General features: G+C 52.8%; 2 protein-coding genes across 6 annotated transcripts; both read left to right on the top strand.

Annotated features, from left to right (window-relative positions):
- Positions 1-803: 803 nt before the first annotated feature.
- LOC136992853 (olfactory receptor 51L1-like) lies at positions 804-11,869 on the top strand. Of its 5 annotated transcripts, XM_067302748.1 has the most exons (3): positions 804-811; positions 3,112-3,203; positions 10,117-11,869. In XM_067302748.1, the coding sequence occupies exon 3, from the start codon at positions 10,137-10,139 to the stop codon at positions 11,151-11,153; it is 1,017 nt and encodes a 338-aa protein (XP_067158849.1). In that variant the 5' UTR covers positions 804-811; positions 3,112-3,203; positions 10,117-10,136; the 3' UTR covers positions 11,154-11,869. The 5 variants fall into 5 exon arrangements, 2 of the variants coding, with proteins under 2 accessions (XP_067158849.1, XP_067158771.1); XR_010885318.1 differs by lacking the exons at positions 804-811; positions 10,117-11,869 and adding an exon at positions 6,139-6,516 and having other exon boundaries at positions 2,831-3,203; XR_010885323.1 differs by lacking the exons at positions 804-811; positions 10,117-11,869 and adding an exon at positions 6,115-6,516 and having other exon boundaries at positions 2,831-3,203.
- Positions 11,870-22,024: 10,155 nt separating this feature from the next.
- On the top strand, positions 22,025-25,330 carry LOC136991020 (olfactory receptor 52Z1P-like). The gene is made up of 3 exons (XM_067289497.1): positions 22,025-22,950; positions 24,447-24,509; positions 25,312-25,330. The coding sequence occupies exons 1-3, from the start codon at positions 22,025-22,027 to the stop codon at positions 25,328-25,330; spliced, it is 1,008 nt and encodes a 335-aa protein (XP_067145598.1).
- The last annotated feature ends 1,988 nt before the right edge of the window (positions 25,331-27,318 follow it).

Genomic DNA, 27,318 nt, shown 5'->3' with positions numbered 1-27,318 from the left:
CCTGCTTTGGCTCAGGGCTCCGCAGCGGACACTGAAGGGGATGGTTGGCCTGGGGGTTGCAGTGCAAGTGTCAGACGTGGAGGGGAAGAACAACATGGCTAAGGGCTGGGTTTTTCCAGCGGTGGCAAGGTGTGCGAGGAGTCTCCCTACGGCACGGTGCACGTTTTGCTGTCAGACCGCCCTGCTCTCCCCCAGCAAAGCGCGGCTGCAGCCGGCAGGACAGCGCCCGTCTCTCCCAGGGCAGGGCTCTGCCTTGCTTCGCTGCGGTCCGGAGGATGCAGCATCCCGGGGCAGGAGCATCGCAGGAGCCGGGAGCGCCACAACCAACTATCAGCTCGAGGGAGCCGCAGTGCACACCCCGCAGCCGCTGCCGCGCTCGGCTCCTCCTCTATCACCGGCTGGCAGCTCCCGGCTGCCCACACCCTCCAGCCCTGCGCCAGATAGACCCCTCACCACCCTCGCTGGGACCAGAGATAACAGCCAGCGCCCGGCCACCATCGAGATGCCGCAGCCTGTTTCCCACCCCTCCGGATTTAGCAGAAATGGGCTGCAGTGTTAGCGCTGACACATTGCTTGGGTTCGGCTCTGCTGTGCTGCACGCGCACAGGCATCACATATGAGCGTCCATCCAACCATCCATCTGCCTTCATCCTTAGCTAGAGTCACACCACTGTGCAGTCATGGTATCTGTGGGGGGAACGGAGTTTACCTATCATTATCTTTTTTATTGAGGCAGGTTAGAGGTGTTACTGGACAAGTTTTCCAGGATCTTTTTCATCACAGCCTAGAGGCAGCTTTATACCAGTACAAAGTGAGTACAAAGCTTGTCTGATCAAGAGGATAGGAGCTGACTCTCAATTACCCTAGTGCTCCTTTCTGCTTCTCTAATAGTGTGGGCATCCTTAAACATATGTCTTTTGGGACCCTTCTGCACTGCCAGAGCAAGAAGTGACCACAAAAGAGAGAGGGGGGTTGGAAAATTAGACCCACAAAAAAGATTCCCTCTGGGGTCTTCTGTCCATGCAGATAAAAAAAAATGATTATTATACAAAATGATACAGTGCCATGAGTTCTGGACTGAAGATTAGTGCCCTGGTTTGGAAACCTGACGCAGTCCTGTTTCTGGTATTGTGTCCCTGTGCTCAGACACTAAAAGCCTTCAGTGCAACCACACTCCTGTTTCTGGCTGGTCACCCAGCTGAACTATGGTTAATCCAGAAGTCTTGCTCCTTAGTGGTTTGCAATATATCCCCTCTGTTCAGCCAGGCACAGACAGTGTATGCAGCTAGGAGGCCACCCTGGTGCCTTGGCTCTTGTGTTTCATCCAGCTGTTGGCAGGTCAGCAGGCAATTCCTGTTGCACTTGGCTTTTCTACAAAGGTGGTGGATGCAGGGGCTGAAACTTGCAGGCATGACTTCAGGCGAGCAGAAAGGGTGCTGGCAGCTCAGGGTCAACCCGTGGAGCAGAAGGGTCTGAGCTTGCATGCCCGTGGGACAGGCTGGGAGGAGGAACGCTACCCACCAAGCAGCTTCTGGGCCTTAGATGGGAGCCATGAAACCTCCCGGTCTAAAAGTCACCAAGCACTTGCCAGGCTCTGAAGGCAAACACGGGTCCCAGTCTCAACAACGGGCCATGTGGTGACACAGCTGTGTCCTCCTTCACGCTGCTGCTCATGGCGTTTGGCTGTGCATTCCCCACCTGCCTTTGCCCACGTCCCAACGCACATGCCTTGGAGAGCCATCTCGCCAGTAAGGCTGCTCTCCTCTCCTCTCCCCCATTTTTCCTCACGTATATCACTAAGGGATCCACAGACTCCTTGGATAAACTGGGATGGGCCTTCCTGCGGGGAGAGCAGAGGAACCAGCAGCTCCTGGAAGATGCTTGGTTGTAACCAAGCTGGGCAGCACCTTCCAGTCCACCCCGGAGCCAGGAGGGGCAGAGAGACATGTGCAGGGGCTGCAAGGGGCATTGCTGAGCTCAGGCAGGGACTTGCTTCCTCTTGCGTGTGGAATAGGCCCAGCTGGGCCAAAAAGGCATTTTCCGTATGTTCCCCTGATGCCTTTGAAGCAGTTAATGCTGGCTTCTCCCAGGGCAGGTAGTGGACTGGCTGTCCTCATCTGGTCCTACCTGCCAACCACCTTCACTCCTCCTCCAGGAGGTCCTCACAGACCTGTTTGTGTGTCAGGACTCAGTTTTTGGAAGGGAGGAAACTGGGAGCTGATTCCAGCCCTGGATCAGCTGCTTATTCGAGCAGTACCGGTGGATCTGACGGGACAGCACCTGGGACAACCCTCTGCCTCCGCAGCCCGTGGAGCAGCTGCCTGAGAGCTGCCTGCAAAGGGCACCTCTCCCGGCAGCTCCCAGGTCTCCCACATCAGAGCAGCCTGGCTGACCTGCCTGATGCTCAGATACGCTGCATTTTGGGGGGGGGGATCCCGCTGCATCCTCCGTTCCCTGCATCCGCAGAGGCCCTGGGGCTTGGGCGCTTGTCCCAGCATCGCTGCGGTCCCAAGACTTTGGAGCAAAGCAGGGCCCGAAGCTCACGACTGATTATGCCCAACTCCCCACAGCACCCAGCAGATCCCCTTCCTCCAGCATCGGGAATGACCTACGGACCCTGCCGCTCCCCAGAGGCCACTTTATTCTGGGACCTCAGATGTCGGGCAAAAAAGCAACGTCAGAATCAGCATTGCTTGCCCACCACAGTCAAATGGGTTTCATCAGCATGTCCGGGACTCAAGCCTGCTTTCTGCAGCAGGATGCTTTAGCTATTCCTGCCGTACCACTGCGGCAGGTCCCCAGTCGTTAATCGAGCGTGTCATGAGTTTGCAGTCATGCCAGTCTCTGCTGAGTCACGCCAGCCGCTCCCAGTGCCGGGCGGCTGGCGAGGGGGCTGCAGCACGGTGATAATCCGGACAGCGCAAACAGGCACCCAGCTGGGCAGCGATAAGGGCGGCCCTCGGACGCGGAGGAGTTTCTGCTTTCTGCTGTGTCAGACTTCTGACGCAGCAGAAAATAATTCTGCTGAGGCAGTGTGGTAACCAGCTGAAAAATACCTAACGTGTTTTTTTCATTTGTTGTTGTTTTTTTTTTTTTTTTCCCCTTTAGCAGAGCCTGGAGGGAGACCGTGACCCCGGGCGATTGCTGGCTTCTCGCCCCTGCTGCAGCGGGTTTTCGAGGTGCAAAGGCTGTGGCACGCCAAGGTACTTGTACCCCCAAGAGGAGTACGGGACCCGTCCTGATAACCAACCCCTAGTTTTCTCCCTTCTTACTCTGTTGCAATGTGCAGGGAGGGGGGGATTTACCAGCTGCTTTTGCAACCTTTGCCTTTTCGCACAGGGGAGCGAAGTGCAAAGCCTTGCTCCCCCTCCCACAGGAAATCAGGGTGCTCCTTTCCCCCACGCTCAGGGTGGGCTGGAGAAACGGAGTCCAGGCGGTCTGACTTTTGCAGTCCCATGTCCTTCTCTTACGCTGGGGATACACCAAGATATAATCCTCCTTAAATAGGCCTTCATTAGCATGCAGGCTGGAAATTGATTTCAGGCCTGTTTCATGTCAGCATAAAGCTCTTTCGACCACACTAAACGTGCTGATGTTTAGGTTTCTGCAGGCAGAGTCTGCTGCACTCTTTGCAAGCTCTGTGCCTTTGCATTTGCCTTAAAGCTGGCCTCTTTCACTGCAGTTTAGGAGCTTGGGGGTAAATATAGCTTAGGCTCATTTGCAGAGGGAGAACATTTACATTCGAAAGCATTAACGTGTCCAGCCCGAGGCCCCATATGTTGCAAGGCATGGGGAGCTCCTGCCATGCCGGGAGCTGGTGTTTTACAGCCGGGATTTTTAAGGCACTATCCCTGCCTTGGGAAGGGTCTGCCAGACTCCTTTTTTTTCTCATGTTGAAAAAGCATGTTTTCATTCCCATTTGAATTTGTTTAGCTGCAGGCTGAGCTCCAGAAAAGTCTCTCCTCCCCATGAAATCCTCGCGGCTGTCGGCAGCATCCAGAGCCTGCACTGGGCTGCTGGGTCCGCGTCTCGGTCTGCGACGCCTGGGAGCAGAGCCGGCCCTCTGCATCTGCATTCATCATGCTGGTGGCACCTTGCAGCCCTGGGCTGGGATAACCTGGCCCCCTGCTTGGGGCTAATCCCCTGCGCCGGTTCATGCATGCAGCATTTTGAAGCAACCCCTGTTTTTACAGGCAGTGAAACTGAGGCATGGATTTCAGAAAAAGAGGAGGAGAGAGGGGGAAGAAAAGCCTGGCCAAGGCTGCAAGGATCCCTGGGGCAGGCCTGGCTTGTTCCTTTTTTGATCCATTTTCCTCACAACTGGCCACCTGTAAAGCTGTTAGTTGTGTATGTGGCATTACATTTGCATTTCCAGCTGCTCCAGCCAGGTCTGCATTTGCATTTGCATTTGCAGCTCCTCCAGCCAGGTACAGCCGCAGTGCCAGGACAAGCCCAGCACCCTGTGCACGCCTGGAGATGACTGTTGTGTTTCTCCATGGAAGCTGGAGCAGTTTTGGGGTGCTGCAAACCCTCCTTTCGGGGGCCCTGGCAGCTTTCCTGCAGCCGGTGGGTCACACAGCCTCACCACTGGTGGGACGGGGTGAGAGGGGAAACTGAGGCACCGCGCTGGGGAACCTGGCCGTGCCACTTGCCCATGAGCACAGAGCAGGAGGATGTGGAGATGCGCTGGGGAGACTGGGATTTGCAGAGGAAGCACTGGGATTTGGACGCCCAAATCCCTTCCCCCAGCTCCAGTGCCGACATCCCAGTCGGGGGCTGAGTTTGGTGCCAATCACTGTTTAATTAGGGTTTGCTTCGATGCAGAAGTACCACCCAGGTTTGGCTGTCCATGCGTCGAAGGGCACAGCATGAGCCAGGGGAGAAACAAGCCATCCCATGCCTCTTCCAAGGCTTGAGCTACCCTGTTCACTTTGAATTAACAACACAGAGGCAATGCCAGCAGCACGCTGGCTCCCCAGCGCTTTGCACTCTTGCTTGCACATGAGCACGGTGCATGAAAACGCCTCACGCTCGCCGCCCCAAGTTGCCTGCTGCGGGGTGCCCAGCCCCAGGGCCAGGCCAGTCGTATTAAAAAAAGCCCCGTCAGAAAACCATCCTCTGAGCTGGGGTTTCTCACGCCCGCAGCGGCGTGCTGTGACGGAGGCTCTCGCTTCGAACACGTTGCAAAGGGTTTGCTGCTCCCTCTCCCCGCACACCATCCGGCTCGGAGGTGAAGTTTGCTCCTGGGCTGACCTTAGCGATAAAAAGTGGAACTTAAGGCTTCAGCATGACACAAGCGTGCAGGGCCCTTGGCTGAGCTTTAATGCCTTGTTCTGCTCTGCCGCCGGCACAGCACTGAGCTGCCCTGCTCTAACAAAACCCGCTCTCCCCATCTGCGACTTAATAAATCTCTGCTAGCAAAACCCAGCTCTGCCTCCCAGCAGCTGCTTCCCGGGAGGAGGGTCCCCCCGCCAGGCTCCATCAGGAACAAGGCATTCAGCCGCCACGCTTTCTGGCATTTTTGGGAGACAGGCTGGGACCAGCTCTCCTTCCACACCCCTTTGGTTGTGAGGAGATGAGCAAGGACTTACTTCTCTTGGCAGGGGAATTCCCTAGTTTCTCCTTTTCTCTCCTCTGTCCCTGTTTCTTCCTTTGCTCTGACCCTGCAACAGCACCAAGGGCCTTTTGCATTCATCTCTTTTTAAATGGGAATTAGCCATAGGCACAAGCATTTGGAGGAGCTGATACTTTATTATTACATGGCTGGCCGCAGTGACAGCAGATCCCTTTGGAGCCAGTCTTGGCTGGGCAGGCTCCTACATCACACTCTGGGTGCCTGGACTGACAACCAGGGACTGGGAGCAAGGTCCAAGTGCTGGGGTGAGATTTTCCCTGTGCAGAAAGCTGCCGCCTAAGGTAGCAGCGCTGCAGCCAACCGGCACTGTCAGTCCCTATGGGCTCTGCTTTTGCTCGCTGAGAGCAGAGGGACCGGGCCGCCAGCTGCTCCCCTTTCTCTCCCTGTGCACGGAGAGCGACCGCACTGGGAGTTGGTGCTTACGTGCAATGAATTCGTGCCTGAGCTAACCATGAGCAACCTTCCCCCTTGACACCCAGGTTAATTGCGCTTCTTCTGTGTAGATGTGAGGATTTTACAGCCACGTATCCAGGATGGGATATTACAGTCTGCTGGGAACATAAGGCACCCACCACCACTCCGGGGCCATGGGAGGGAAATGCCATCGCAGGCAGGACCCCGAGACATCGCTCCCACAGTCTCTGCAGCACGGCCAGGAAAGGCGCCCGATCTCAGAGAGCTCAGCGCCTGCGTTCAGCGGCAGAGCTGTTCCGGCTCCCAGCTCCGGCTCGCTCTGTCCCCCTGCAGTCAGCAGGGAGGGTTGCAAAGGCTGCTGTGATAAACCCCCATCAAGATCACTGCACAAGAGCAAACAGTTTCCGTCTTTAAGTTAACGTTTCCCTAATGAGATTCCTCCTTGCGATAAAAATACACTTGCTATATCTCTGTGCACCATATTTCTTCATTAGTGTTTCACAGGTGGGGGAAGACAGGCCCTGAAGAATACGGTAACAAATATAACTTTAGATACTGATAGATACTGGGAGAAAATCCACCAATTGCTGATAGGGATGGAGCTGGATGGCCCAGAGCATCTCTTCTGGTCCAGCAGAACTAGCAACGGCAGCCAGACAAGGTGCTGGTGCCCCAGCCCCGGAGGACTGTCCCACAACGCTCGCTTGAATCCCATTTCAGGTTCACTGCTCTAGCAGCTGCACTTAGGGGGTCGGGAGGCTCAGCACCCCAACAGGGTGGGCTAAAGGTCATGGTAAGTTAAAGCAGAAGCTGGGGGTGGTGGAGGAGCAGCCGTAGGGGGCCAGGATGCTCTGCGAGGCGTTGTGGGGAGAGCAGGGGTGAGCTGTGAAGCCCAGGCCCTGCTCAGCACACCCAACGCAGCAGCGCTGGATGCCTGGCTGCTCTGGGCATCACAGCACAACCCAACACCTGCGCCCGCATCTCCTTGGCCTTCACCCCATGCCCTGTGGGGTTCACGGTCAGTGGCAGCGGGTGGTAGAGGCTGGCCGGCAGGATGTGGATGTGGTGAAGAACATTGGTCCTGGTGCAGTGGATGGAGAAGAAGCAAGCTGGCAGGTGGAAGAGGGCAAAGATGCAGCTGTGGACCCTGAAGATGTGGACCCTCCAGGGACCAAGGAACTTGAGACCAGTGTTCCTGGAAGGCAATCTCAGCACATCCCCGAGAATCAGGACGCATGGCATCATGTTGAAGATGGCATGCAAAACTGTGATCAGGAAGGCAGCTGTCAAGACGTGGGCACTGTTTTTGGCTCTGTCACCACAAGCCAGCTTTGAATGGCATTAAGAGGGTCAGCACAGATCAGCTGCACACTCCCTTTTCCAATACATGAACTAGGAGCCCTCCGAAGAAGCACCTGCTGTCTTCACAACAAGCATTCGGTGGTGGCTTTTCACACAACATGTCCTTAAGCTGTAGAGCTTCTTGCCACTGCATTTCACAGCTGCCAAAATTCAGATTCTAATGACTTCTTAATAAATGAGTTCTGGCTCAGGAATCCGCTAGACCACAAACTGCTGGAGGCTGTGAAAGTGCTTGGGGAAAGATCCTTCAGCACTCATCTATCCATCCCCCTGCCACAAAGCAGGAGTTCCTCTACCTAAACTAGGCCTGGCAGAAGAACTGGCCTGAATCTCCAGGGACGGGGGAGGCCAGGAGAAGGGCATCTCTGGAGCTGGGCTCCAAGGCACAGCCCCTGCCATCATCAGCAGGGACTGATGGTGCAGGGCAGACTGCAGACAGTGATGCCAGAGCTAAAGAACCTTCAGCTGCACTCTATGCCAGGGCGGACCTGGTGCTTTGGGGGTTAATGCCGCTGCTCTGAGCTCTGAGGAAACAGCAAGCCGGCATGCTCCCAAGGCAGACCTCCCCACGGAGGGGAGTGCTTGAGGTGTTTTATAAATTCTCCCCTGCAGTGAGCCCTGACGCTCAGCAACAGACTGCTCGGTCGGCAGAGGCTCTGGGAGGGAAGCTCAGGCTGGTCTTGAGTGAACCAGGTGAGTGGGCTCTTTGCTCTGTCGTCGTTCAAGGCTGCACTGTGCCGCAGCAGCTCCTCTGGACAGCAGAAGGGCTGAACCTCCCCAGGGTCCCAGTTCCGTGCAGACAGGGACAGTTTGCTGATGCTTGCATGCGCAAACACCCCATCACCCTCCTCGGCACCAGCTCGTGTCAGCTTCAGCACCCTGACATGTGCTCTGCCCCAATGAACTGTGCTCTGCCCCCTTTCCAGAGGGCTAGCACTGAGGTGGCAGAGCTCTCAAAGACCCCAAACCCTCACATTTCACTGCCTGTCAAGGGGACTAGGCAGCCCTGCATCTGCTCAGAAAAATCACTTGTTACAGCAGAGCAGGGTGCAGTCCCTTTTCCGCTCACAGCTTCAGGAGGACACTTGGTCTCAGTGGGCTGGGCTGGGCTGAATTTGCTTCAAGAAGCTATCCTGAAGATACCTTTCTTCTTTAACTGTTCCTCCTTCCCCTCCACGTAATGTGGGGCATGTGCTTTAATAAACATCTGTTAAGGCCTAGAGAGAACTAACACACATTAAAGTCCCCAGTTTCATGCAAGCAGGGGTCAGTCTGGGGAACTTACTCTGTCAGTGCACTTAGCCTGCTGGAGTGGGTCATCAACCTGGAAAGTGAGAAAGGGAAGGGCAAAGAGACATGCTGTGGAATAGAAACCTTACAGCTTTCAGCCCACAACGGTAGTATTTCTGCAATTATCTGAACATTCTGATAGATTTAAGTAGTTTTGATTGCAATGCTTTTTACATTTCTTTAAGTTATTTTAAATACTTTTCTTTACTTGCATGTGGCTACTCCAGATGAGGTGCCATAAACCTCCATAACAGAGCTGCCCAGGAACCTTGCCTGTCAGACCCAGGCATCTCTCGTTTCCTAAAAACCCGCTTACACACTCTTTCATTGCCACAGCCTTCCTCTGTATTGCTTTCCATGGGACATCCTTATCAGCAGAGCAGAGCAGGGGAGAGAGCTCTCAGGAAGGGAAGGTGCTGTCCACCAGGGCCCCAGGTCCTTCTCCGCAGAGCTGCTGTCCAGCAGGTCAGCCCCCAGCCTGTACTGCTGCATGGGGTTATTCCTCCCTAGGTGCAGCGGCTGAAAAGCCTTACTGGAGCTGAGATAAACAACATCCACTGCTCTCCCCTCATCCACCAAGCCAGGCATCTCATTGCAGGAGGCTCTCAGGTTGCGTAAGCAGGATTTCCCCTCTCTAAACCCATGCTGACTACTCCCATTGCCTTCTCGTCCTTCATGTGTCTGGATGTGGTAGCCAGGATTAGTTGCTCCAGCACCTTCCCAGGCACTGAGGTGAGGCTGACCAGCCTGTAATTTCCAGCATCCTCTTTGTTGCCCTTCTTGAGGATAGAAATGACTTTTGCTTTCTTCCAATCCTCAGGAGCCTTCCCGGATTGCCACAATATTTCAAGGATGATCAGCCAGGTCTCTGTGATCCTGAGGAGCTTGTAGCCCTGTAATTGCACACAGACTTCTAATTCCTCCTGGTTTTTCCCCATGCTGGCTGCATGCCTTAGTGTACAGGCACTTCAGAGAGGCACCCAGTTGTGCTGATTTCCCAGAAAGGGTGTGAGGGATTTCCCCGTAATGCTGCCCCATAGGCACTTCCTTCTTTATGTGTTTACCTTTGGAGTGACCCCATGTCAGCCCTGCTTTGTTGAGCACAAGGTCACTTCTGTTCACATCACCCCAGAGCCTTTTCATGCCAAGCCTGTCCAAAACTTCCTTGCTTGATTGCTGGTCATTCTCTTCTGCCTGTGCATGGGTTCAGTGTTAGTGCATACCTGTAGTGGAGGAGGCAGGTATGTCCAGATGTTCCCGTAGAGCTCCTAGTAAGTTCTGCTGTGTCACAGCATTGGTCATGGTGATGCCTCTGATCCAAGATGATGCCTCTGATCCACACTGGAGGAGTGCCAAACTACCGCTACTTCTCACTGCCTCTCTGTGGTTTGTGACCCTGCTGGCTTTCTTTCCAGGGCAGATATTCGGTGATGAGATGGAGCATCCTTGTTTCACCCTACCCGGGACCAACAGCAGTCAGACCAGGACGCCATCATTCCTTTTGGGTGGCTTTCCAGCAGGGGAAACTGCTCAGATGGGGTCTGCTGTATCCCTCTGCTCCACATACCTGCTGGCACTGCTGGGGAACTGCACTGTCCTTTCCATCATTAAGGTAGAGGAGAGTCTCCATGCACCCATGTATCTCCTCCTTGCTATGCTGGCTGTGGCTGACCTCGGCTTGTCCACATCCACCTTCCCAAGCATGCTGATGACGCTGTGGCTGGAGGCCAGAGAGATCAGTTTTGGCATCTGCGTTGCCCAAATGTTTTTCATTCACACCTTCACAGATATTGAATCTGCCGTCATTCTGGCTACGGCCTTTGATCGCTACGTGGCCATCCGCCACCCCCTGCGATATTCCTCCATCCTCACCAACTCAGTGATCATCAAGATATGTGTGGCAATCATTATGAGGACCATCCTTATCCTATTGCCACTCACAGTCCTGCTGGTCCAGCTCTGTTTCACCAGGGTCAACAAGCTCTCCCATCCCTACTGTTTGCACCCAGACATCATCAAACACGCAGGCTCGGACACAAGGATCAACAGTGTCTATGGGCATTTTGCACTTCTCTCCACCCTGGGTTTGGACTTGCTTTTAGTCCTCCTGTCCTACGTTCTCATCCTCAAGACCGTCCTGAACATTGCAACTTGGAGGGAGCGTCTCAAAGCCCTCAACACCTGTATCTCCCATGTCTGTGCTGTCCTCTTATTCTTTATCCCCATGATCTGCCTGTCCATGCTGCACCGCTTTGGGAAGCACGTATCCCCCCACGTCTACACTTTTGTAGCCAACCTCCATTTCCTTGCACCACCCATCCTCAATCCCATCATTTACAGTGTGAAAACCAAAGTGATCCGCAGACGCATACTGAGGATGTTCTGTCAAAGAGGGGTCTGCAACTCTAGGGCTGCCATTTGTCACCAAAGCCGACATGATGGTCATGGCTAACAGTCCTGTGCAAGGTGAAGCCCCTGAGAAGACCAGCCAGGAGAGGGGAACGTATCAAACACTTCCACCAGTGTAAGGATATGTGGAAAGTAGGGATGTATGTAAGGCAAAAGATAAGCAGAAGGTAAAGGACGTGTAGCCACCTGCAACATAAGAACACATGCTTTGTAAGGATGTCTGGTTACCAGCTCTTCAGCACAGAAACAGAGATAAGAGAGAGGAAAAGTAACAAACCACACCTAGATACGCAGACCCTAAGATAAGGAGGTGACAGAGGCGATACCAAAGACCACAACCATCAGGTCACTGATTGAGGGGTCACTGAAGCAACCAGGAGGAACGAGGTTCAGCCAGATCCCTGTAACTGCCGAGAAGGGGGGAAGAAGATTATCCTGGGTGACGTGGGCAAGAGCAAACTTGTTATGGGATGTTTGAAGGGGCTTGTGGGATTGTGTAAAACTTTATATGGGAGGCTTTCAGGGGTTGTGGGAATGTGTGAAATGTATTATGCAATGTTTAGGAGAAGGACCAAAAGAAGGCAAGAGGAAGGACTGAGGTGAACTGGGGAGGAACCAGCCTGGGAAAATGGAGGGGCGGAGGGTAAAAGTGGCCAAGCAAGTGGAAACGAGTTGCTGGTCAGTGTGCTTGTCTGGCCATGCCTGTGCTTGAAAACTGCAGGCTGTCCTGGCTTCCTATTAAACTCCATTTGGAGCTCTTTTCTGACTGATCTTACTCTCTAAGCTCTGTGCGCGTGGGGATATGTGTGGGATTTGCTGGCAAACTTCAAGCTGCACTAAGTGGTGAGCAGGAGGAGACCAGAACCTGGAAAGACCCAAGAGTGGAGCTGGAGACTGGGTAAACAGGCCTGGGATCTGGGCATAGAGTCTGGACAGACCTATTGTCTGGTGCAGGGTTGGACAGACCCACGGACACGAGAGTGGCTGCAAGCCCAGAGAGTGAGGGTGCGTGTCCTGTCCTGATTAGCTGGAGCAGAGGAACAGCACTGGGCTGTGTAGTTCATGCCTATGGGGTGCTGCTGGTGTTTGTGTGGTGCCAGGAGAGGCACAGCTCTCTGCAACGATCCTTTCAGCAGGCCACGTGTGCAATGAGTGTGTGGGTATGTGCGGTGGGAATGCATGATGTGCCTGGCTACTGACTGGCCCTATGCACTCAAATAGCAGAAAGCAGACTGAAAAGGAGAAATTCCGGAGTCTTAAAGGGCCCTGGGTTGGCCTTCCTTTAATTGTCAGCATGCATCACCTGTAGGTGAATTTTCAATCTTGCAAAACTAGAGCGACGCCGCATGCTTGCACATAAATACCATGTTTTAAAATCCCTGTCCACGATGCAACTAGCGCTGCAGTGTGTCGGGTCAGCACCAGCAATACTGGACTACGAGCTCTGCAATTCTCTGGACTGAGCCGGGTCCCGCACGGCGCACGGGGCAGAGCTCCTGGCCCCTGTAGAGGCCGGGCTGGACACTGGCTATTTGTACTTTCGCCTTTGTGTGTGACATGGAGGATGAGGGTGAGCACGTGCAGAGGGGTCCAGTCTGGCAAGGTCTGCTGGGTCAAGCACCTACCTCTACAGACACGGCTGGCCTGGCCTGGCCTGGCCCAAAGAGCTGGCTGGTGATTATGGTCCTCCAGGTCTACAGAAGTCGTTTCCCTCTGCAAGGGGAATGCTTTGTATAAAGGAATGACTTCAGGACTCTGAAAGAGCAAGCAAAACTATTGCCTTTTCTTTAAAACACAAATGCTTGCCTCATTAGGTTTTTGTTTGTTTCACCTTGTGCACTTTGCCTGGGTTGGGCTGCGGCACTAGCTTTCTTGGCATGGCTATTTCTTTCCTGCATCAGCAGGCACTATGAGTATGCTGGGTTTCCATAAGGCACTGCAGCACCATGCCTTCCTCTGACTGGCTCATTTAGACCCATAAAATGGATTTCTTGCCACTTGAGCTAATGGGGCAGCACTGATGGAAAAGTAGCTATTCTCTTTCCGCTGACCCAGAGCTGCAGGCACTATAGAAACTGGCTCCACCTGGAAGGGCATTTTAAACAGTTTACAAAGTAAAGAACTGCTTGCATGTTTTCTACCAGTGTTTCTCTTGGATCGTGCACACAATACTGCGGCAGGTCAATTCAGCCTGTTCTTGGGAGACACTGTCCCTGGCAAGTGATAAATACGTAAAACGTGGTCTGGTGGCTTCTTCCCTCTTTCCCAGGCTCAGACCCCTTGGCACACATCCATATAACCCATGAAGACAGACCTATGTGTAATGAAAGGACAAGCCCCAGGGAAAGACCTGAGAGAGGAGCAATTTGGCAACTTCCAGTATTAAAGGTTTGGTTTATTGTGGTGAGAGCTTTGGCCAGGTGACATCTGCCCTGTCAACTGCTTGGCAGAGCCTTGCTCAGGGGTGGGACCTGCTGTTCTCAGCCTCAGAGCTGTGCTCAGTGCCTCTTCCCCTGCAAGAGCTCTCTGCAGCATGTTGTGGGTGGTAAAGGCTTCTACAGGCTCAACAAGCAACAGGACAAATTCACAGGAGAAAAATCCTTTGAGAGCAGAAGAGCGTCTCTGGCTGAGGAGGCCCCTGTGCTCTTGCTCCTGGCATGAGCCTAGAGGAGGAGCACCACTGCTTGCTTGCCTTGCTCTTAACTTCTTCCCTAGGCATCTGCTAGTGGTGGCTCTTCGGTCAGACAGACCTTGCTCTAGCTCCTTGCAGCCATTCTCGCATCCGCTGCAGACGGAGCTGAGCTCTCCTCTGCCCTGGAGTGAGTTCGCCAGCATGACCCTGGAGCCCAGAGGCGGCAGCTCGGCCGCAAGCCAGCCGTGGTCTTGCTAAGAGCGTTTCTTGCAGTGTGGGGGATGCGAGAAGCCAGGACCCACCTCCCAGCACGGCAGCAGAACCTGCATCTCCCTGCCTGACCTCATGTCTCACACCAGCCCTGCCCACGGAGCCTGGTGCAAGCTCGCACTCCCATTTCCGCAGGGCAAAGTCTCATCATTCATGATGAATTACCCCCGGGCTTTCCGCATTGGGGCCGCGTGCAGCTCGTTGCCTCCCTCTGCTGGGTGCAGCCCAGGCTGTGGGAACCACCGACCCTACGGCCTGGAGGCTGGGCTGGTGGCTGCTCGTACAGCGTCAAAACCCCGTTCCCATGAGCTCGTGGTGGGGAGCAGAACTGCCTGCCGTGCACAGCTTGTCACATAAGCACGGGGTGGTGCGGTTATTATCTCCATTTCTGTGCATGGCGAAATGAGGCAGCAAGTTGATGCTGCCTCACAGCTCTACCCCATCGTTTCCGTGTCCCATGTCAGCACCTTCACTGAAAGGTTGATTCTCCTCTTCTTACTCCTTTTCCCACTTTCCTCCTTTTTCTGAAGCAATGAGGAGGTCTAGAAATAAGGAGGGTCCTCTCCTGACTGGCTTGTTGAAGACATTTTGTCGTCAGGTAAAGGATGCCTGTGCACGGAGACCTGCACACACAGCCCGGTGACTATGGCTGCTGCTCTCAAACAGCAGCTGTGCCTTGAGTTTGACACTTTGAGGCTGAAAACACAAAAGCTGAGGAACTTCAAAGCTGTGCCCACTTTTCGGGCCTGACCTGTAGGTTGCCACCAGCATGGGGCAGGAAAGAAGAGCCCCTGGAAGCTGCTGGGCAATGCTGGAAACTCTGCCACGTTTGGGACTCTCTCTGAAGGTGGCCGGTTTGTTTCAGAGGCTTATCTCCGTCATTCCTGGCTGTCCCAGGAGCTGGTGAGTTCCTTGCAGTAGCTGTTACTTCGCAGGTTTATATGGCTGAGGGGTCTGATTTGAGTAAGAAGATAAAATTCTGCAGCCAGGAGAAATTCCGCTGGCCCACTCCACGCCACAGTTTTAGGCTCAGAGACGGAGAAACACCTGTGTGCAGGCAGGGTTCGTCATGCAAGCACGACTACTTTGGATTCACAGTCATTCAGAAGGGAAAGGTGATCCGCCTGCAGGGTCTGCCTGTAGTATTGCTCCCCAGGCTCCACCTGAATCAGCTTGGCATGCAGGAGATCACAGTCTGGCTCTAGAAAGTTGATAGCCTGGCTGATGTTCTCCAGCCTCCTCTCATGGATGCTGCCCAGGAAGCAGACTGGGATGTGCATTCAGAGAAGCAGAAGAATATCAGCTAAGGCTTGGCCTAAGGTCGCCAGACAGGCAATAGCCAGCCAGGACAGCTGGGGATATAGCCCTGATTGCCTGCTGTCTGAGGAGGATTTGTGCTTCCCCTTCATAGTTTGGTTGATGCTGCACTCACTGGTAGCTTTGCCATTTTCCTGCAAATACTGCAGATCACCTTCTGGCTCGGGCTCTGTGTCACTTCAAAATCTTCTTTTCTGCTGCAGGGTAACTCTTCACAACTTCCCCCATGGGCTTTTCAGACTTCATAAGTAGCTGTGTGAAGGCTCACAGCTTGTGAGAGTGCAGCTAACAGAGGCAGCAAACAGACACAGCAGTTTGCACAGCAGTGTTTGGGCTCTGACTAGAAGTTGAGGACATTCTTGGAAGTTGTGGGCTTTCTGAGGACCCCCGAGGAACTAGAAAGAGATTGCTGCAAACAGGAAAGGGGAAGCTAGGCAAGGACAACTGCAGGCGGTCTCAACTTCTCCTGGGAGAAGCTCTAGCTAGGGGTAGCTGACAAGCTCTGTTGGTTGCCCCTGACCAGAGGGAGTTGGGGCCTTTGATCCAGGTGGCCCTTGATTAGGGCAGGTCAAGCAGCCTTGAGTCAGTGCTAGGGAGAGGCCTGTATAAGAGCCAGGCCCAGAGCTCAGCTCCCAGAGGCAGTGCACAGCTGCAGCAGTTTGTGCAGAAGGGTGCAAGAAGTCAGGAGGCTGTGTAGCATCTGAGAGGATGAACAAGAGCTAGACAGGGTATTCTCAGAGAGTGTACAGCTCCAGGATTCCCAACCCCCCACAGCAGTGGAGTTGCTGGAGGGCTCTGTGCTGTGTGAAATGGTACATCATAGCACTGTAGAAGGTGGCTGGAAGCTGGTTGCTGCTCATAGGAGGAGAAAGGCTCCTCCTCCTCCTGAGGACTTGCAGTTGAGGAAGAGGTTTAGTGCCCTCCAGGATGAGGAGGAGATGGGCATGGCTGCAAGGGAAGCAACTGGGACAACAGACCCTGTGCCTTGCGGGAACACCCGGAAGAAGCGGCAGGTGATTGTTGTGGGGGACTCTCTGCTGCAGGGGATGGAGGCACCTCTCTGCCGACCTGACCTCTTGTATAGAGAGGTTTGTGGCCTGCCAGGGACCTGCATACGACATGTCATAGAAAGACTGCCAGGGCTTGTCCACGCTTTGGACTATTACCCGCTGCTGCTCTTCCATGTGGACACTAATGACACCAAGGGCAACCTGGAGACCATCAAAGAGGATTTTGGAGCTCTGGGGATGGTGGTCAAGGGTCTGGGAGCCCAGGACATCATCTCCTCCATCCTGCCAGTGAGGGGGATGGATGAGAGGAGGAGGAGACAGACTTTCCAAGTTAACAACTGTCTGTGCCGCTGGTGTTGGCAACAGGGTTTTGGTTTCTACGACCATGGGACCCTGTCTGAAGATGGACAACTGCTGGGGAGAGATGGGATCCACCTCACTAAGCGGGGCACATGTGTCTTTGCCAAGAGGTTGGCCAACCTGTTCAGGAGGGCTTTAAAGTAGGAAAGATGGGGGAAGAGGAGAGTTATAGTGACAGGGTAGTTGGCAAAACACGGCTCAAGTCGGGACACCTCCAGCGGGTGTATGCAGCCAGGGAAGTGCACATGGGATGTGGCTATGGAGGATCCTCTTGCATCCCTCCTGGGAAACCTGCATGCTCGATCACCTCTCTGAAATGCCTGTACACCAATGCACGCAACATGGGGAATAAACAGGAAGAACTAGAAATCTGTGTGCGGTTGCAGGGCCATGATCTCATTGCAATTACAGAGACCTGATGGGTTAGCTCGCATGACTGGAGTGCTGTCATGGATGGCTACGTGCTTTTTAGGAAAGACAGGCCAGGAAGGTGGGGTGGTGGAGCTGCTCTTTGTGTGAGAGAGCAACTGGAATGTATGGAGCTGTGCCTAGGGGTGGATGAAGAGCGAGTGGAGAGCTTGTGGATAAGGATTCAAGGGCAGGCTAGCATGGGTGACCCTGTTGTGGGTGTTTACTACAGGCCATCTGATCAGGAAGAGGAAGTCTCTGAGGCCTTCTCCAGACAACTGGAAGCAGCCTCACGATCCCAGGCCCTGGTTCTCATGGGGGACTTTAAGCACCCTGATATCTGCTGGAGAGACAGCACAGCTAGGCACAGAGAGTCCCGGAGGTTCCTGAAGAGCGTTGGTGACAACTTCTTGACACAGGTGTTGGAGGAGCCAAGGAGGAGAGGTGTGCTGCTGGACCTCGTAGTAACAAACAAAGAAGGAGTGGTTGGAGATGTGAAGGTCGGGGGCAGCCTTGGCTGAAGTGACCATGAGATGGTGGAGTTCAGGATGCTGCGAGGAGGAGGCAGGGCACTAAGTAGGATGGCAACCCTGGAGTTCAGGAGAGCAAACTTTGGCGTCTTCAGGGACCTCCTTGTGGACTCCCATGTGTTGGTTAATATTCAAGCATCACTTCCTCCAAGCTCAAGAGGGTTGCATCCCTACGAGTAGCAAGACAAGCAAAGGGGGCAGGAGAGCTGCATGGATGAGCAAGGAGCTCCTGGCAAAACTCAAACAGAAGGAGGAAGTATACAGAATGTGGAAAAGGGGACAGGCCACTTGGGAGGAATATAGGAATGTTGTCAGAGTGTGCAGGGATGCGACGAAGAAGGCTAAGACCCGTTTGGAATGAAATGTGGCAAGAGACATCAAGGACAACAAGAAGGGCTTCTTCAAATGCATTAGTAGCAAGGGGAAGACTAGGGAAAATGTGGGCCCATTGCTGAATGGGGTGGGTGCTGTGGTGACAAAGGATGCAGAGAAGGCAGAGTTACCAGATGCCGCCTTTGGTTCAGTCTTTACTGCTCAGGCCAGCCCTCAGGAACCCCAGACCCTGGAGACAAGAGAGAAAGTCTGGAGGAAGGAAGACTTTCCCTTGGTTGAGGAGGATGGCGTTAGAGATCATTTAGGCAAACTTGACACCCACAGATCCATGGGCCCCGATGGGATGCACCCAGGAGTGCTGAGGGAGCTGGCGCATGTCATTCCTAAGCGACTCTCCATCATCTTTGAAAGGTCATGGAGAAGAGGAGCGTTGCCTGAAGACTGGAAGAAAGCCAATGTCACTTGAGTCTTCCAAAAGGGCAAGAAGGAGGACCTGGGAAACTAGAGGCCAGTCAGCCTCACCTCCATCCCTGGAAAGGTGATGCAGCAGCTCATCGTGAAGGCCATCTGCAAGCATGTGGAGGAAAAGAAGGTGATCAGGAATAGTCAGCATGGCTTCACCAAGGGGAAATCATGCTGAACCAAGCTGATAGCCTTCTGGGATGGAATGCCTGTCTAGGTAGATGAGGGTAGAGTAGTGGATGTTGTCTACCTTGACTGCAGCAAGGCTTTTGACACTGTCTCCCATAGCATCCGCACAGACAAGCTCAGGAAGTGTGGGTTAGATGAGTGGAGAGTGAGGTGGCTTGAGAAGTGGCTGAATGGCAGAGCTCAGAGAGTTGTGATCAGCTGTGCAGAGTCTAGTTGGAGACCTGTAGCTAGCGGTGTCCCCCCAGAGGTCAGGACTGGGTCCAGCCCTCTTCAACTTCTTCATCAATGACCTGGAGGAAGGGACAGAGTGCACCCTCAGCAAGTTTGCTGACGATACAAAACTGGGAGGAGTGGCTGATACGCCAGAGGGCTGTGCTGCCATTCAGAGAGACCTGGAGAGGCTGGAGAGGTGGGTGGAGAGGAACCTGCTGAAGTTCAACAAAGGGAAGTGCAGGGTCCTGCACCTGGGGAGGAATAACCCCATGCAGCAGTAGAGGTTGGGGGTTGACCTGCTGGAAAGCAGCTCTGCTGAGAAGGGCCTGGGAGTGCTGGTGGACACCAAGTTAACCTTGAGGCAGCAATGTGGCCTTGTGGCCAAGAAGGCCAGTGGTATCCTGGGGTGCATCAGGAAGAGTGTTGCCAGCAGGTGGAGGGAGGTGATCCTCCGCCTCTCCTCAGCCCTGCTGAGGCCACATCTGGAGTACTGTGTGCAGTTCTGGGCTCCCCAGTACAAGAGGGATGTGGCACTACTGGAGCAAGTCCAGCGAAGGGCTACAAAGATGATGAGGGGACTGGGGCATCTCTCTTATGAGGAAAGGCTGAGAGAGCTGGGCCTGTTTAGCCTGGAGAAGAGAAGGCTGAGAGGAGATCTTATTAACGTGTACAAGTATCTGAAGGGAGGGTGTCGAGAGGATGGGACCAGACTCTTTTCAGTGGTGCCGAGCGACAGGACGCGAGGCAATGGGCACAAACTGAAACACAGACAATTCCATCTGAACATGAGAAAAAACTTCTTCACTGTGAGGGTGACAGAGCACTGGAGCAGGTTGCCCAGAGAGATTGTGGAGTCTCCTTCTCTGGAGATATTCAAAACCTGCCAGGATGCAATCCTGTGGAATGTGCTCTAGGTGACCGTGGTTGAGCAGGGGGGTTGGACTAGATGATCTGCAGAGGTCCCTTCCAACCTCAACCATGCTGTGATTCTGAGTCATGTACATGTAATTCTATGTAATGCCTGTTTATGCGACTTCTGGGTAGCTGTTGCCCTTTGTCTGCACCTGGCAAATGAGAAGGGCTTTCAGATTTGCTGTGAGTCATGTACGTGTAATTCTATGTAATTCTTTGCCATTTTAATATGCCATGAGAATATTTGCTGTAATTAGTTTATTCAGCACAAGCTGAGGTAGCATTTCACATGCTGGCGGCAGGCCACAACGCTTTCTCTATGGATTTTCTCATAGGCATCCTCATCTCACTGTGGTTGTTAGCAGAAACATTTCTACAGCCCCTCAGCACAGCTGGATGCAGACTTCATGCCAAAAGTGTCTTCTGTGTGCATGGGGTTCATCCTCTCTCACTCCCAGACACCCACGTACACACCTTCTGCCTCTGCAAGGCTGGAGAGGAGCAATATATGAAGGCAGAAGCAACGCAGGAGGCAAATCACACCTTTGTTGTGTGCCCCAGTTTCCCCTCTGCAAAACCAAGCGAGAGACAGCAACGCGAAAGGTGCTGCAGAGCTCCAGCATGAACTGTGAGATCCTCGCGGGAGTTTCACTGCATACTGACGGGAATGTGTCCTGTCAGGCAGGGTTGCTGAGCATCGGACTAGCTCTGAGTGGGGGGCACCTGCTTGGCGTGCCCTTTCAAACAAGCTTTACTCCTTTCTTCCAGAAACTGGACTGAAAGGTGTCCGTCAGAAAACTGCTGAGCCTCCAGGTGCAAGGGCAAGAGGCAGCTGGGGGAACAGAAGAGTCTTTTCTCCACTCAATGTGTGCATGCATCAATGAGAGCTGCACCAGCTACAGTGAAGCTCTCGATGGTGCTGAGGCCACAGGTGAGAAGATCTGCTTCCCCATCAGGAAAGTCTTTCAGTACTTGAGACTCTCACAGCTGAACTCTGCCGAGTATATGTGATAAGAACATGACGCTAGTAAGGACTGCCTAGTGGTAATGCATCCTTGGAGGTGCACACTGTTAACTGAGGCGTGTTGACAGGCACTACACCCATGCTGCACAATAGCAGGTGGCGTGCGACTTGTAAGAAGTTCCTAGGGTTTGCACATCCGCTTTGATTCGGACTCCTGCAGGATGGGCTGTGTCAGGCGTCTGTGTGACGGCTGGGCAAGGCCCAGGTATTCACGCCAAGGCAGACAGCTATAGCTGCTGTTGGGAAAGCAATCATAAGTGTTGTGTCTTTTCTTCCACGCTTTGCCTGGCTCACTACATTCTGCAAGCTGCTGCTTGATGCTGCCTTTCCTCTGCATGGGAAGGAGTTATCATTCCAAAATTATCATTTATACTTTCTGCTAGCTTTCTCCTCTTCACACTCCCTCCTGCTCACCTGGGCAGATGGATTTGCTTCCTGCGCCTCTACTGCTCATTTTCAGACTTACATTTCATCACCTGCATCTGGATGCCTCAGAGCAGACCAGAGAGCTGCAGCTCCCTGTTGGCCCTAAGCATCCTTTTGGGACTTGCAGCAAGAGAGCATAAATACGCTGAGGTCTGAGACAGCAGCACTGCAAATGCTCCACCAAGATCACTGCCTGCAGCTCCTCCTCGCCGCTTAAGGCCAGACCTGGTGAGTCACCGTGTGCAGTCCTCAGTGCTGGGGCTGCTTTTTGTTGCTGTGGCTCAGCAATCTCTGAGCCGTCTTCTGCAAAAGGCGAGGGCTGCAAAGCCACAAGGCAATGGGGCACTGCTGCTCTGTGTAGCAGAGTAAGGGATGAGCGTTTGGGTGTGATGGGGGAGGCAGATGTGGCAGCAGGGTGGAGAGCTCACGGAGCATGGTCATCACAGCCAGGGCTGTGCTGCAGAAGCCCGTTGTGCAGCTCCCAGCTCGGCAGCCCAGCCTTGCCCTCGCGAGCGGCAGGAGCTGCCGTGTTTCGCCAGCCTGGCTCGAATGGGGGAACGACCTCTGCTCCGTGGGTGCGGGGTGGCCTGCACCCAGAAGCAGCCTCTGCCTAGGGCTGAATGTAAATCGCCCCTTTCAATTTGTGTTTGCTGCCTTGACCTTCTTTTGCTGCACTGGTGAGCATCCACCTTGCTAGCTGGGCTTTCTCTGAATTTCCTCCCACTTTTCCTCTTGCCTAATCCAAGGAAATGCTGCTGCATCTCTTCCCTTCCCAGAGTACTGTCCTTTATTTTTCAGGTGTTTCTAAGTAGAAGACCAAAGACCCCTATGGCAGACGTCAATCACACAGCCTTCCGGCCAGGAACATTCCTCCTTGTTGGCATCCCAGGCCTGGAGAAGTTTCACCTCTGGATTTCTCTCCCCTTCTTCTCCATGTATATTTTTGCCCTTCTAGGCAACTTAGTCTTGCTATTTACCATAGTGAGAGAACAAAGCCTCCACAAGCCTATGTACCTTTTCCTTTCTGCATTAACACTAGCAGACTTGCTCTTATCTACCACTACAGTGCCCAGGATGTTAGCTATTTTCTGGTTCAGAGTGAGGGACATTTCTCTTGGTGCATGCCTTGCTCAGGTGTTTCTCGTTCATTTTATTTTTGTTGCAGAGTCAGCAATTCTGGTGGCCATGGCCTTTGATCGGTATGTTGCCATCTGCAACCCCCTGAGATATGTGACTTTATTGACCCACTCAGTCTTACGGAGAATAGAGCTAGCAGCTGTTGTCAGAAGCTTCTGCATCATCTTCCCGATGGTTTTTCTGCTGCTAAGGCTGTCTTACTGCAGAAACCGTGTTATCCCTCATTCGTACTGTGAGCACATGGGTGTAGCCAGACTGGCCTGCACAAGTATAAAAGTCAATATTGTGTATGGTTTAACTGTTGCCCTGCTGTCAGTGGGGATAGATGTAGTGTTCATTGCTGTGTCTTATGGACTGATTCTCAGGGCTGTCTTCCAGCTGCCCTCCGCAGGTGCCCGTCGCAAGGCTATGAGCACCTGCGGCTCCCACCTCTGCATCATCCTCCTGTTCTACGTGCCAGCATTCTTCTCCTTTTTCACGCACCGCTTTGGTGGCCACAGCATCCCGCGCCACGTCCACATCCTGCTGGCCTGTCTCTACGTAGTGGTTCCCCCCATGCTAAATCCTGTCATTTATGGAGTGAACAACAAGCAGATTCGTGAGACAGTAATGTCCATGTTGCCTTGGATGGGAAGCCGGAGAAACTGAGTTGTTTATTGGGGCTGGTGTTTCTTTGCCTTGCTCAGAGCTTGTGCATTAGTTCAAGGCAGAGAGATGCTGCTCCTGCAAAAGGGTTTGGAGGCAAAGCTCGGGTGCAGCATTTCCGAGGGTCTCCAGGTCTCCATCCAGGCCTGTGAGGCGCTTGTGCCCAGGCCCTGCGGGGACAAGGGAAGGCATCAGCCATGCCAATCCTTTCATTGCTGTCAAGGGATCTGCATGGCAGGGATGAGACACCCAGAGAGGGGGGCATAGCAGGAAAACCTCGGTGAGCGCTGATTGTAGAGAAATGTGAGCTACAGCCCTCCTGATGCACAGGTGAGGAGGTAAGTGTCTCTCCTGTCCTGCAGTCTGCACTGCCAGCGTGTTTCCTGTCTGCAGCCCTGGCTCTTCCAGGTGATTCTGGCTCTGTCGTCGTGTCCCATCGCACCCTCCAGCATTACTGTATGAGTCTGTGACAATATGGAAATGCACCGCTTTCTCCCAGCATCTGCCTCTCCTTTAGTAGCAGGTTCTCTGTGTCTGCGCCTCTCACAGCACAGGAAACACTTCACAGATCCCTTGGCAGTAGCCAAATGAATGGCTGGATGGTGCTGGACCATCTATGTCCTGGCAAGACACTGGTGCCTGGAAGCACTGCCTGCTGCAGCTGTGCTCTGCTGCCATCAGTAGCACTGGGATGTTGCCTGGGCTTGGAAAGCTGCTGCCTGGGCAGTCTTGGCAGCACAGTGCAGATCTCCAAGGCACGCTGTCTCCAACTGCAGGGAAAGTGAGTTAGAGGTGGAAATTGCAGCTGATCCAGACGGACTTGGCCAAAAGCAGCCATGCTAGACTGGGGCTGAGCTTACAGTGAACGATGCGCCCAGGGTTCCCAGTTCAGAGCGTGGACGTGACAGCCAGCAGTACTGTGGAGAGGAGAAGCAGTTAGAAGGACACCAGAACACGACCTCCTCATTGCTGAGGGATGTTTTTGCCACCCTAGAATTAGTTTGTGCAATGACAGTGGAATAGAGGCTGCTACAAAGAACTGTGGCAAGAATATTTTTCCCGATGGAATGGACTCACAACTCGGTATTGCCAGAGATCCTAATAAAGAACAAGGACAATCATTCTGTCCAGAGTTGGTGTAGTCAATGTGCCCTGGTCAGAGACTTCAGCTGCTGGTATCATCGGGGCTGGTAAATTGTTGTTGCTTCTAAAGGTGTCGCTGCCTGCAGGCTTTTATTAAACAGCAGCTTTGCTGAGGGGTAGCTGATCAGTGATGATGCTGCTGTTAATGGCAAGGACTTCCTATCTCGGGACAGGTATTTTCTCATTCTTGTCTTAAACGCTTTGTATTTATTGGTCAGGAAAGACATTTGTGTTCTAAGGAACTGAAGCCTATTCTTGATTTAATGCACAGTAAAGCAGCATAGGTGATTGCTGTCGCCACCCCTTGTTTTTGTGCAGGCTCTAGTGTGCTGCTGCGCCGGTGGCACAAGGGCCTGTGTGCCGGTTACAGGGGCGGTGCCTTCCCGGGGTGCTGCATTGCCCACCAACATTTTCACTCTCCCTGCTGTTGTCAGCCGTGGGGCTCGGGTAGCGCAAGCTGGCGGGGGCCAGTCAGCAGTGCCAGGGCTGCTCCTTGCAAACGTCTGGTTTTTGTGTGCACTTAGAGCTGAGCAGCTGTACTGCAGTTCCCCCTTTCATGTGTTGTCCTGCCATTTCAGTGTCATTTCCATAAGTGAGCAAAACACAGCAGTGCGGCATCTCTCCTTCTCGAGTGGAGCTCTGCATTGCTGGAGCACCCCGCATTGCACAAGATCCATGCTCCAAACTCATCCGCCGCACTTGCGGCCCCATGAGGAATGGGACTCTCCATCTCCAGTTTCTACAAAAGAGTCCAGGCTGGGAAAACAGGGCACCCTCGGAGTCCCAGCAGGGTATCAAAGCCAGCAGGAGCAATGAAACATGATCATTGATTTCGAGCTTGCACAAGAAAATCAAGGCAGCCTTAAACCTGAAATTCCCCCCCACAATGAGCAGCAACACACAGGGATGAGCCAGGCTTTACCCTGTGGCCAGAAGGTGCTTTGAGTGTCTCCAGATCCCCATCCCTGTGGGAGAAGCAGAACTGGGAAACAGAGCAGACTGCCCAGGTCCACCAGAGGTGCAGAGCCAGCACTAGGCATGAGCTGGCTGGGGCTTCCATTTAAAAGCTATTTGAGCCTGACAGACTAGTGGAGTGGTCTGATTCAGCCTGGCATTCCTTGGAGAATCCAGCATTTAACCTGTCTTGCACATTAAATGGCTCTAGCGACTTTGCGTCCCCCTTTCTTCAGATGGGCTCTCCTGCGGTAGCACCCACTGACTGACCCAGCAGAGCAGCACTTTTATTTTCGCCCATATGTAGAGGCCAACCATTGCTGCAGAGAGGCCAAGAGGAACCTCCATGTGCACTGCACACATTTGAAATTAGGTCCTTTCAGCCCCAGCTCAAAGCAGGGAGCTTGATCAGGACTTAAGGTCTGCAGATGTGTCAGGGCTTTCTGAAAGAAAGGGGGCTGCTTAATGCAGGAGGAAAGGCTTAAGCTTGCAGGTTGGAACAACAGAACCAAAGGTTTCAGGTAAAGCAAGGTGTGGTCTTTAACTGAGACTATCATTAAGCACTGGAACAAGTGGCCACAGAGGGTGGTGAACTCTCTGTCTCTAAAGGTATTTCACCCAGTGCGGGACTCTTTCTGAAAGCTCTCCCCGCCACTGAAATAATTTGTGTGGAGCTCAGAATGTTTTGGGGAACCAAATGCATTTTTGATAGGAAATGTTCCCTGACTACCAGCACTGAATTTTAGAGATATCAACAGTGTTTTATAGCTGGCTGCACACATCCTACAAAGTGTGTCCTCCACAGCCATGAAATGTGTGTGGTGATAAATATTGCCTCTTTTACTGAGCGGATCCACATTTTTGCAAGCCCTTCCTTCTTATTTTTATTCATGTAAACAGAAGCCCATCAGTACAGATCATTTTGGCATGCACTGTATCATCAGCAACACTCTTTTCACTGGAATAAGCACTTGAGTCCCTGCTGTAAAACAAACAAAAGAACAAAATGTTCTATCACATTGTTGTTCCTGGAACAGCATCCCTTCTCCTTCCACATGTTTTGTCTCTCTCTCCTTCCTGGGACCACCACAGGCCTCCCCTGACATGCCCTCAATGAATACTCTCAATAGTTTACATGTTGTCTTCACCCCGTTTTTCACATTCCTCAATGTTTTCCTTCCTGTTTTTCCCAGCACTTGTCTCTCCAAAGAGATTTCTACAGAGCAGCCCAAGCCCACTAAAAGCTTTTTCTTACCCTAGCTATATACCATTAATTCAGGACATGCACTTTGTATAAAGAGAAATCCAGTTCCTGTGCTTGCTAGCACCTGCCAAAGGCTTTGCAGGCTTCTCGCCTGGCTAAAGAACTAAGAACTACAACTGCACAAGTAACAGAGCTGTCTTTGCATCACAGCCGCTAAATGATCCTTTAATTCCTTATCTACAGATAGCCACATGACTGAGCCATATGTATAAAATGAGAGGCACACCATCGAAGTGGCACAGAAGTCCCACACTCAGATCTGTTTATCTGAAAAGTCTGTGATTGAAAGTTTGATTTCTTTTGTCATTTAGCAGTCCTCTTGTCAAACCATCTCTGTCAGTAAGCACCACAACAGAAGCAATTCTTATTGGTAGTACTTATTGTTGGTAATTTTGCTGTGGGTTGAAGCACAGGTCAGAGAATTTTATATGACGTTTAAGGTGTAGAATGAAAAGACCATCCAAGACCTTTGACTCAAAGGATGGGCCAGGAGAAAGAAACGAGGGGAGAAGAAGAACATCAGACATCACGGGCCATCGTGACACCGAAATCGGGAGTAAAACGCCTTAACACCAATGTAGCATTAAACAGCAGGCATTCTCTTTATTACAGCGCCAGATGCATGGGGGATCTCTCCTCCCAACATGCATGCCGTATGTTGCATTAGCCAAAGTTTATATTGCTTTGTTACATACATATGCATTAAATTTCCCCAAATGATTATACATATTCATTCTATTTCCTGGAACTAATTATCATATTTACATAGTCATTATGCATGCGGTCTGAGTTTCCAGGGGGCTTCTGTGGGGGTCTCTGGTGGTCCCTAGTGGTTGCTGAAGAGGTGCCTTTTCCATGAACTCCGAGCTCCTTTTCCGTAGTTGGTCTCGGCTTGGCTCGTTTCTTTGCTTGAGAAAGCTGTCTTGTTCCTAACCTTGGTTTCAACTGGTTTCTGCTGGTTTCTCTGTACTCCTCTAGG

Source organism: Apteryx mantelli, chromosome 1 (assembly GCF_036417845.1).
Source record: "Apteryx mantelli isolate bAptMan1 chromosome 1, bAptMan1.hap1, whole genome shotgun sequence".
Lineage (NCBI taxonomy): Eukaryota > Metazoa > Chordata > Aves > Apterygiformes > Apterygidae > Apteryx > Apteryx mantelli.
The sequence above is the reverse complement of the archived record's forward strand: the minus strand, read 5'-3'. Positions and strand labels throughout refer to the sequence as shown.